The sequence below is a fragment of the Melanotaenia boesemani genome, chromosome 7 (genome assembly GCF_017639745.1).
Source record: "Melanotaenia boesemani isolate fMelBoe1 chromosome 7, fMelBoe1.pri, whole genome shotgun sequence".
Lineage (NCBI taxonomy): Eukaryota > Metazoa > Chordata > Actinopteri > Atheriniformes > Melanotaeniidae > Melanotaenia > Melanotaenia boesemani.
Window position 1 is genome coordinate 18,281,367 of NC_055688.1, and position 12,012 is coordinate 18,293,378.

A 12,012-nucleotide genomic window follows, 5' to 3' on the forward strand; every position below is an offset into this window, starting at 1 on the left:
GCATTATATGCTATTTTCCATTAGCTTAATTTATTTTATTTCTTTTTAGTTTGTTTTAATATACATTTTAATCTTTCTTCTGCGTGTAGGTGTAATGCTTTTAATGTTTATGTAAAGCACTTTGAATTGTTTTGTACATGAAATCTTCTACCCAAACAAACTTGCCTGGCTTTGCCTATATAACATTCACATTCAAAACAATGTGCTTAACTAATGGCTAAATATAGGTCAGAAATGTGCAAGTTCCTATCAAATAAAGGGCAAAAGAACTGTAACCATTTCCCCTTTCTCTTACACTTTTGTCAGACACCTGTACACCCCCTCAGAGAAAGGCAAAATTACAGGGGGAAGAGGGGAAAATGGTGGCAGCACGGTAAAATGAGAAAGAAAGAGCAAAAAGAGTAGAGGACCTTGTTAAAAGTCCCTCAGTGACAGCCAAGGAAAGGCTGCAGCTCCAAGTCATTAAATGTGGCAGTGGCTGTAGAAAGTGATTGATTTTTTTTTTTTTTTTTTTTTTTTTTTTTTTAATGCATGGACAGATTCTTCTTGATGCCAGTACCGCACAATAAAAAGAGGAGTGCAGTGTCAGTTTTGAAAAAGATTATCATGTTGCATCTTCCTAAGATATGTTTTCTGAGAAAATCTTGGAAGTAAATAAATCAGAAAACCAAAGAGAAAAAAACTATGCATGTTTTTAAGAAACTAAACATGATCATATAGGCTTTCTTTTCATCATTGTTTCTTGGTGTCATGGTCTTTGGGTTTTGGTAATTTTTTGTTTTTTACTGTTCTATAGTATATTTCTTTGTCAGTCCTGTCTGTTTTCCTGTTTTATTTTTTAAATTCTTTCCCTTGTGTATTCTGTTGTGCTTTGTGTTTTCTGTTCATTAGTTCACCTGGTTTTATTTAGCTCATTTCCTTGACCTGTTCCTCAATAGTCCATCTGTGTATCTATACCCCTTGGTTTCCTTTTAACCTTGCCAGTTAATTGAGGTCTCCATGCCATGTTTTGTCTATGTCATGTACTTGTCTTGGCGCCCCAGTCTTAATTTTTTGTTAGATTATTTTATGTAATTAAAACCTTTATTCTACACCCACCTGCCTCCTGCCTTGTCGTCCTGCACCTGGGTCCTCACCTCATCTGCCTCGCAACCTTGACAGAGTGAACTGGCCACCCTTGGACCCATCAGGCTTTCCCAGTATCACCTCCGGTGAGTTACTGTGCTTACTGGGACTTGATCTAGAGCCAGGCCATGCTCCTATGGAATCGCCATTCTGGGGGACTTGTTTGGCAATTGGGACAATGCCGTATGGGACCGCATGAATGGCTGCAGTGGCCAGAAGGAGACAAGCGCTACAGTATCTTATGCTGGTGCCCAGGTCCTGTAATGCACTCCAGCGGTCCATGCCCCTTGACATGGCTCAATGGATAGAGTGGTTGTCCTGTAGCCCAAGGGTTGCCGGTTGGACAGACACCGAACACCGAACCCCTAATTGCTCCTGAAAGGTCGTGGTTGAGCGCCTTGCATGGCAGCTTCCGCCATCAGTGTGTGAATGTGTGTGTGAATGTGACGTACATGTAAGTTACTCCAGTAGCGCTATATAAGTACAGACCATTTACCTTGCTCTGGAGCTCAAGGGTGTCACGGAAGGGCACGCTCCTCATCCAGCTTGAGTCCATATTTCTGAGGGGGTCCCAGGATGGGACACAGCCCTGGGTTTCTGCCTCAGAGGGGTTCCACATTTTCTAAAATCTACATACCTAGTTCTTTTTTCTAAAATCAACAATCCACATGCAAAACATCACCAACAGAAATATTTACACAATATTTACAATAAAATATACTAAATGAACTCCATTTTATGTATTTATGTAATTTGATTATATACTGAGCTGTTCAGGCTCCCTTCATTTGTAGGTTCAAAGGATAATAGCATGGTATGGTTAGGCTGGAGTTTCTGGCAGTTTCTGGCTCTAGCCGAGTCAGCTGCCACTGGCTACTGGAGTAACTTACAGCTATGGAGCACTTTTATCAGCTCTTCGAGTCACTGAGCCTTGCCTTCATCTCAGCAAATATATTTATCACAGGTACCATCATCATTGTCCACACCATGACTTTAGAAGATCTATTTATTTACAAGTAAAAAACAATAACTTGTTAATCTAATCCTTCTTCAGAATTATAAAAATGGCTAATTGATGCAGGTTTGAACTGCCTTTGATAACCAGATGATGCATGTATCTGTGCCTGATCCCTGATCCACCATACACGGCAACCAGGGATGACTAGCTGGTTTCTCCACCCCTCTGCACCATGCTGCCAATAGATACAAGATCTATATGCAGCACAAAAGGTACTCCCTATTGTCATCCCCAAACTCCCTTGCAATGCTAAGCATGATGATGTCCTCTCTGTAGTTCCTATGTATGTGCAAAATTCCATCTATAAGGCAGTACAGGGAGAAAGATGACAGTCTGCTGATACAACGGGCTGGCTACTCACCACAGTGCTTCCGCTCTAAGACTGTGGGCATCTCCCTGTAATTTCCAGACACACCATGGCACTCCTTGAACTCCTGCAGATGGAGCATGAGAGCATCAGAAACCAGTCCAGACTGTCATTCAAAGAGCCCCGTGCCAAGCTCCCGCCATTCATCCAGGGTCCACTGCTGAAGCTGGCTCTGTAAAAAAGTAACAAAACACTGATATAACTCATGGTTTAGCCCCAATATACAGATATTTGTAGAATTTATTTCAAATAATTCAAGAAGAGAACATCTTGGATAAAGGCACAGTTGATACATACCTTATGTCACTTACTTCCCGACATGGTCCACAAAATGGTGACGTTGTTTTGCTCAGTGTGTTTGCAGATTAACAATTACACTTTCTTTCCCCCTTAAATATTTCCTAAAAGTTTAACTTTTTTTTTTTTTTTCTGTTACTTATTCACCACCCTTTTGCAGTTCTTTCACTTAATCTTAATCAGGTATGTTAGACCTGGGGAACTTCTAAAGTCTGCTGGACTGCGACTATCTAGGACCAAACTTGCCTACCTCTACACTAGTATGATGGCATGCAAGGCGTTTTGGGCAAAACCCCACCTATCTAGTGAGGGAAACCTTCACCTGACCGAGACAGACCTTTTCCTAACCACCATACTGACCCAAACTGTACTGGTAAATAAAGTTTTGTTAGTATATTACTGTGAAGAATTTTTGTGAACGAGAATCTTGAAGGTCTACCAAACCTGGTAGTGCTTTTGTAAACTTATCCACCTCCAGCTTCCTTGTGTTTTCCTGATGAGGCTTGCCTCTGGGGAACTACAAATTCTAGCTACTTCTTTAAAACATGCAGAATTCAAATCATGAATAGTATGTAAGATAAAAAGAAGTTGGCTTATCTTCATGCAAAACTGTTCATCAAATATAAATGCATTAGACGATGAAGGCAAGCATTTAAACAGAGCTCAGTTCCTTTCACCTCATGACCTCAAGGTAGAATTTGCACTGTTGTTGTCTTATATCTGACAGGGTTTCCGTGTCCACACTTAAAACACTTGGTGAGAAATTAGCCTTTTGAGAGTCATCTGTGCCAGTGTTGGTGAAAATTAGGAACAAAGAAGAAATGCAGGGGGAAAAAAGGGTCCAGTGAGAAAACTGAAGTCCAAATATGGTTCCATGCCAAATCAACTCCACTTGATCCAAGAAATCCAGAACTTCACTGTGAATCTAATGTTGGTACTGCAGTGCTTAGTCGTCAGCCATAAAGCTTGAGAAGGCATTCCACATTATGTGTGCCAAATATCAATTCTGTGCACATGTAGAAGCTGAAACAGAGTCCCATGGTAAAAAGAAGAAGAAGAAGAAGAAAAAAGACATATTGCAAAAAACTAAAGCAGCTAAATGGATGTTCAGTTTCACAGTTCTCCTAAATAAACTAAATTAATAGAAAAAATCAGCTGTTCTTAGTACTTCTGTATCTACAGGGAGCTGCGATTGAGTTCTGATTAATCAGAAATATTAATTTTTTTGAATTTCCAATTTAGTCCTTGTCAAATTTTCAGTCATGTTGAGTCTCTCTTATGGAGCAAATTAATAATTCAACAGTTGTCACAGGCTATCACCGAAAGTAGCTCCTCATCTCAGATAGTGGTGTAAATCTGACTGTCACTCTACATTTAATGAATAAGATTTTAGATAAAATAGCATGGCAGCCTTTACATCTGGAGAAAACTGTCTGATCCTTTAAATCTCCAGGCACCTGTTAGGATTTCAGAAAACATCCGGTCCAATTTTAATGTACGAGAGTCGCCTTGATACCATTCAAAGACATTTTTCACAGTTTGAGAAATTAAACATTCCCTAGACAATATATTCCTAGATCAATTGGCTTTTTCTTGCAGTATTTGGAAGTTCTCATTCTTTTTTTCCCTAAAATATTCTTTCACTACATACTGCCAAGTTACCAAGAAGCAGAAAATGTTTTGGTTAAAGATGTGATTTGAAGCCATGAGCAGACTCAAATAAGATGTCATTTGAACTGACTTCTAACTCTGGTTCTGTGTTTCATTTTTCAGAGACAATTTTGTTGAAAAGATACTGTTTTAATTAAAGCCCAAAAGAAAAAAAACAGGGTTGGGGGAGGCTTTTAATCCTTGACTAACCTGACAAAGATGTAGTTGTCCTTACAAGCTTTTTAGTGTTGACAAAAAGCATCCTATAAACAAGGAAAATGAGAAGCAAGAGTGTGTGGAGAACAAAAACACTGGTGGAAAGCACTCTTATTTGCTTCAGTTCTCTCACAGCAACAATGTTCCTTAGGCTGATGGATGAAAGGAGAATCTCATGTCATGACTAATTATTTATCTTCCCTCCAGAAGTGTTGTGTCTGGGTGTTGTAAAAAAATACAACCCCTTTTTTCTGACCAAGTCATAAACAAACTGGAGTAATGGAGGTGACTGAGTTTTTCCTCTGAACAAGAGGAAGGTCCCACTACCAATCGCTCACAAAAAGTTGTTATGAATTTAGATTAATTATAATTATAATTCTGATCAATGCTGTTTCATCTTGAGGTGATTTACAGTTACTTTTATCACAGTAGCCTTTATTAAGACAAATACTTAATTTATTATTACCATTTTGATGGATGATTAAATCACATTCCTGACCTGCCTTTGTAATCCTGATCACCAGCTTCATAAGTCAAATGTGTTCCTAAATTGTCGGGAGTGAACGGGAAAACAGTTATGAGTGGCCTCAACAAAGAGGCAAAAAGTGCAATTCTAAAACATATTTAACAGTCTAACAACGCTATTCACATAAACCATTGATTTATCCACAGACAATATGAGGGAAAACCATCTTTTGTTCAGTGCTCATAGTGAAAATAATGTTAAATAAATAATTATTAACTTACTATAAAAGAAAGCAAAAGGGCAGTCTTGTTTATCATAAAAACAGCAGGTAAAACTAAATGTGTTGTGAAAATTGTAAAGAAAATTAAATCATCAGCAGAAAGCTCAGTACCCTGCCAGTGCTGGCAGAGTAAAGCACTGTGGGCATACAGCCTTAGAAAGAAATTTCAATTTTCAAATTGAAACAGCGTAAAGAAAGATTGGTTTCAAACAGGTGTCAGTCCTTGGTTTTCAAAACAAAAACCCATTAATTCCACCATTACCTCTCCTACCTCCTAATGATAGGTCATCTTTCAGAGGCAGCATGTACTGCTCTTAAATATCACAGCTGGTAGATTCTGATGTTGAAACACATATCAATGAAGCTTACAGTTTTGACAACAAGGGAAATTATTTACTAAAGTGGGGCTTTTATTTATTTATTTATTTATTTATTTTTATAATTGCTCCACATGGGAAAACTAGTTAGTGTCAGGAGCTGAAAGACCGCCTCTGTTAGCAATGTCCCCTCAAACAACAAAATGATGCTTTAGTGTGGCATCTCATGTCTGAAATACCACTGGACAAAAAAGCACTAAAAGACAAAGAATTTTGTTCTGTATTTAATAAAAAAAAAAAAAAAAGTCACATGTTCTTTTACAAGGTTATCAGCTGCTTCCACACAGCTTCTCTGATCTCCAATTCATCTTAAGGTTAGAGTGTGATGAGTTGCAGGAGAACAGTAATGAAGAGTGGAAGAAAGCAGTGATGGGTGAGAGATGGGAGGACTGAGAAGAAAAGAGATGGGGAGGGAGAAGCAATGATTCTCTCTTATCCTTCAGTGAAACTATCACTGGGTCATGCAGAGAAGAAGAAAGAGGACCTTGAACTCCTTACAGACCAGGATCAAAGGAAATCCCCATCTGAGCCAAATGTCATTTGAATGTTTTATAGTTGCCAGCACTAAGAGATGTGGCTTGAATAAGACACAGCTCAAGAGATTATTTTCAGCATGAAAAGGCTTTTGTCTTTATAAATTCATAACACATAGTATGAATATTTACACTGGTATTACATGACTTTTAATCTAACATCCTTTACGATATATTTTGATGTTGTTAGTCAATAAATATATTTTTAGCATGTACACAACTGCTGAATGGTGGTGCACCCATGATAAAACACGAAGTATATTGCATTTAAATATTATGATGTAAAAAATAGTGTATAATAGATGTGTGTTTTTACATTGTTATTTTTCTTAAATGCTTACAATTATTTCCTGCAAAGCTAGCTTAAAAAGAAAAAAAAAAAAGATAAATTGGTTGTCACGTATAAGGCAGTTAATACATTAAAAACCTTTTTGCAAACACTTTAAACTCACCCAAAGCCCCTCAAAGATAAAGGAGGGCTATTTTGTTCAAAAACATAGTTTCCTCAAAGCAGAGTGAACAGGGTGACCACATTTACACTTTATTTTGTACATGCCAAGGTTGTGCATGTTAGGAAAATGCACACAAATGCCAAGCTGTGATGAGTTTGTCATGGTGTAACGTCTTACAACATCAGTGCTTAATAATATACATGAAATGGATTTCTGATGGACTTAATTACACCAAAATAACAAAATAGCATGAATAATGCACAACCCAATTAAATCAGTGCATATTCAGGCCTTTAAAGAAAAGCTTTGGAGCACATTTTGTGTTTATAACTAAGCTTAACTGAATCTGCAAAAGGGGAAAAAAAAGGAAAAAAACCCCAGCTGTTGGTCTTTTGTGCATGGAGCCTATAAGGGGTTAACTTGTTCAGGCTAGATGAGGAAATGGGAGGGTGCTCTGCTGTCACTGCTGAAACTGAAAGTAAATGAAGACGGAAAGTTTCTTGTACACGTCTGAAAGTTTTACTGAAGCCCTAAAACAGCAGGTAATGTTGCAATTTTTTCAAGTTTTTGTATTCTTTTCTTTTCATTAACATATTTATGTTAATAATTTTAACAAAAAACTTTTATATGTTCCTTCTTGTGTTTTGTAGATATGGCTTCAGTCACAAGTTTAATGGGAGCTGACTTTCTTTGTTCCATCTGTCTGGGTGTGTTTACTAAGCCTGTGACGATTCCTTGTGGGCACACCTTTTGCCTTGATTGTATCACGACGTACTGGCATACTTGTGATAATGTATTTCAGTGTCCACTGTGCATGGAGAAGTTTTACCCCAAACCAATGCTTCGGGTTAACATTTTCATTGCTGAGATGGCAGAAAAGTTCAAGAAGACAGCGGAGAGAAAGTCTTGTAATACTCCTGATCAAGCAGAAAGTGGGAAAGTACTCTGTGATCTATGCACAAAGCCAAAGCTGACAGCCCTGAAGTCCTGCTTAGTGTGTTTCACATCCTACTGTCAAACTCATCTGGAGCCTCATCAGAAAATTTCAGCCTTAAAGAAACACAAGCTGATCCCCCCTGTTAAGAACTTGGAGAGTAGGATATGCAAGAATCATGATGAACCTCTGGAACTGTTCTGCAAAGCAGATCAAATGTTTTTATGTGAGTCCTGTAAAAACAAAGACCATAAGACTCATAAGGTAGTGAGTCTGGAGGAGGAAGCTCAAATGAGAAAGACCCAGTTGGGAATAGAAAAGGCAGGCACGGATCAGATGATCCAGGCTCGTCAGCAAAAAATTCTTGAGATTCAACACATACTGGAGGCGAGTAGAAATAATGCAGAGGGAGCAGTGTCATGCAGCAAGCATGTGATAACTGCAATGGTGGATTACATAAAGAGAAGTCAAACCGAGATGACTGAGGTAATCAAGATGAAACTTAAAAAAATTGAGAAAGAGGCAAAGAGCTTAATGAATGAACTGGATGGAGAAATTATGCAAATCAAGCTGAAAAACCTGGAGCTCAATGACGTTTCAGTAACAGATGATCACTTCACATTCCTCGAGAACATTCTTTCTCTTACCATCTCCTCACCTGAGGTCAAAGACTGGTCTGATGTGACCATTAACAGTGACCAGTTTACAATTCAAGAGGCCATGGCCAAGCTGGAGACAACAATTACACATGAAATAAACACCCTGTGTGATCCTACCTTTAAAGAAAAGCAGCAGTATGCTGTAGATGTGAGGCTTGATCCCGACACAGCAAACCCTTCTCTCAATGTTTCTGACGATGGAAAGCAAGTTGCATGTGGGAACACTAAGAGGGAAGTCAGGAACAAGCCAGAAAGGTTTGATCATGTCCTTAATGTCTTGGCAAAGGAAGGGTTCTCTGTGGGAAAATTTTACTATGAGGTTCAGGTAAAAGACAAGACACAGTGGGATTTAGGAGTTGCAAGCGAGTCCATCAACAGGAAAGGGGATATAAGACTGAGCCCGAAGAATGGGTATTGGACCATTTGGCTGCGAAAAGGAAATGAGTTAACAGCTAATGCAGGTCCTGCCATAAAACTACACTTGAGGGAAATGCCTCAAAAGGTTGGGGTCTTTGTTGATTATGAGGGTGGTGAGGTTTCCTTTTATGCTGTGGATGCACGGGCGTGCATCTACTCCTTCCTTGGATGTGCCTTCACTGAGAAGCTCTTTCCGTTCTTCAGCCCCTGTTCAAATGATGGAGATAAAAATTCGGCTCCTTTGATCATCACTCCTGTCATACACAACAGTTGAGAGATTTTTTTATTTTATTTGCAGTGGAAGTCTTGTGGGAGATCACAACGTGGAATGCTGGAACATTTTCTTTTGAGAAACAGCGGTCTGCCACTCTGTTTCATCCATCCATCACTGTCAGTGCAACATGTCACAGTATGTCACCCATCAGACAGACAACCGTAGATCTCCAGCAGAGTTCCCACATGCAGCTATGTGGACATTCACCATGCAGAGTTCTGTGGGTTAGTCATACATCTCCCTCCCTTTTTAATAGGCTGTCCATTCATTTGGATGGAAAGCAGATGCTCTCACTTGAAAACATGGCTTCACAAATGTCAAAGGTACTCTACTGTCTCATATTCATGGAAATGAATTCATTGCATGATGCCTGTTACTGTTATACAGAAAACTTTGATCTACTCAGAGCTTTGTTTTAACAACAGCATCCAATAAAAAAACATGGATGAAAAAAGGTATTAAGTTTCTTTAATTAGGAAAGAAACTCCATAAATAATGTTTTTAAGTCAAGAAATTACATAAGAGATGTGACTGAAGTCTGACAGACATACACCATGTGCACTAATTAAAATTAGCCACATCTTCGAGATGCAGGCTTTCGTGTTTAAATGTAGTAAATCTGTCCAATTAAGAGACTTATGCAACCGTTCAAGAGTACAGCCAGTTAAGATCTTTTTGTTTTCCTTTGTTTCTCTTCTATTTCATGTGTTTTGTTTTGTTTTTTTTCCAATATGACACTTGTCAGCTGAGTATGTGGCTTCTGGACCAAAAGTAGCTTAAAATGTAAAAAGGCTAATCAGATTTCAAAATGGGCAAATCATTTAAATGTTGAATCATTATTAAGAGCAGACTCAGATAATGGAAATGACAGCACGCTTTGCTGTCAATGAATGTCCAATAATAGATTTTTCTACTGTACTTCTAATTCCTGTGTTTTGTATAATCTAATAGATCCTTGTATTGTGATTTTAAACATTTATAGTTGCCAGCACATGGAGTTTATTTGGGTAACAAGATGTCAAATACAGTTGAGGTTTGATAAATTCTTTCATTGAGCTTTGTTCAAACGATCTGATCTTGCTACAGAATGTAAAATTGCTATACTAGTTCAAAGCTAAAGCTGTTGGATTTTCACAAAAAGACTAAACATTTCTACATTCCTGTCCTTACTATGTTTCTACACTTAAATACGTTTTTTTATTTATCAGCACATCAATGTCTTTTGTGTTCCTACACAATAACACTCACTGTCCACGTCTCCCCAACGCTGATATGGCCCCAAACACTCAAACAAAAAAGTAGAGGTGGTGGGAGGGTGCTAATCCACTGAGCTTCACGCAACAGATTGCTAATTTAACACTCCTGTGCCAGATTTCCTACATTGATGGCACTTTTCTGTTTTCCCTCCTACTTGCTGTTCCTAACTTTTCCACTGTTCTCTCGCCTGTGAATAATATGAGCTGGAATAAATGAATATGGTTAAATTAATTTGTTTAAAAAAATATACAAAAAGACAGTTTCATGAGTTTGTGTGGTTACACATGTTTACTATTTCAATATTTACTGGTTGTGATTTTCCGTTGTGTCACTTGAACAAAGCTACAGTAGGGAAATATAATTTCACAATGTATAACAAGTGCTACCATGTATTGGTGATGTGGAGAAACTTATTTTAACTTTATTTTCTGGTGAGTAAGTTGAGACTAAAAGTGTCATTACTGAAGATATCCCTTTGAGCTTAGAAAAGCTTTGAAACAGCAATTATTTACATTGTTTTCTGTGATGTTTTTGTTCTTTTGATGATTGATTTATAAAATGTCATGCTGTGTGTGCACAGTGTGGTGGATGAATTGAAAATGTGATATCCAAAATGTAATGTTTTACTGAAAGTTAATGAGTAAAGCAGAGAATGATAAAGAAAGTTGCACAGTTGTCAGTTCAATTCTTTCAAGACAAGCATTAACATCAAACTAAGAAATTCTACCGACAGATACTGAAAATAGTGAACACAAAAGTGTAGCTGTCACTTTACAAAAAAAAAAAAAAGCACAAATTAGATATTCCCTAGACAACCAGAGATTCCTATAACACTTGTTTGCTATGATTGCAAAGCAGGGTATTAAATTTCTCCCAATATGATTTAAGATGGAAAAATAATGTTAATTCTCATTTTAATTATGTGATATAGTGTATTGCTCGGCACAGTATATTAACAATTTTTTTAACTGAATAGATGTACAGGTGTTAAAAGGACAGAAAGTATGCAATAACATGCAAAGCAAGTTTAATTTTTTCTGCTACAAGTTAATATTTAGCAGTTATACTGAAGTGAAAGTAGAATTACCAACATGAAAATAATAAACTAAGTATTTAAAAATTACAAAATACTTTAAAATTTGATTCTTTAAAAGTTAATCCACTGAAAGTTTAACTTTCACTGAATTACACTGTTGATCATAAGTTTTGGGAAACCCTCCTGCAGTCTTCTGCAGTTCCCTGATCTGCCACAGCTGGTCCTGATCAGTTTATCTGCATCAGGACCTATTGGTTTCACCTGTTCCACAAGATATATAAGGAGCCTTCCTGCCCTTAGTGATTGTGGGATCTTAACCAGTGCACACTATGGACTCACCCCGTCTCTCATGCAGATCCTTATCTCCATAACCAGCTCATTCAGGTCTGTCTTCTTACTGACCTTTGTATATGTGTATTCCAATAAAGAGGGGTTAAGCTGCCTACGTCTCAGTGGAGTCTGCGTTACAGGGAAAGTGTTTCCAACATATCACTGGTAGTTTAAATTGACCGCCAACTCTTAAATTAATCCTGCATCCTGAAGGCTGGCATTGACCAAGAGGTAAACAAAAGAAAAAGAGATTGACTGGCAAACTACAGAACCTGATAATTAAATAGATATTTCATATTACTGCAGATAGGCTGGGAACCTATC

At 37.8% G+C, this 12,012-nt stretch overlaps 1 protein-coding gene across 1 annotated transcript; it reads left to right on the forward strand.

The window, feature by feature from the left end:
• Nucleotides 1-7,254: 7,254 nt before the first annotated feature.
• LOC121643545 (zinc-binding protein A33-like) lies at nt 7,255-10,976 on the forward strand. The gene is made up of 2 exons (XM_041991015.1): nt 7,255-7,323; nt 7,432-10,976. The coding sequence occupies exon 2, from the start codon at nt 7,434-7,436 to the stop codon at nt 9,063-9,065; it is 1,632 nt and encodes a 543-aa protein (XP_041846949.1). The 5' UTR covers nt 7,255-7,323; nt 7,432-7,433; the 3' UTR covers nt 9,066-10,976.
• The last annotated feature ends 1,036 nt before the right edge of the window (nt 10,977-12,012 follow it).

Coding starts and splice junctions, on each gene's coding strand:
- LOC121643545 (XM_041991015.1), top strand. CDS start 7,434: ATGGCTTCAGTCACAAGTTTAATGGGAGCTGACTTTCTTTGTTCCATC.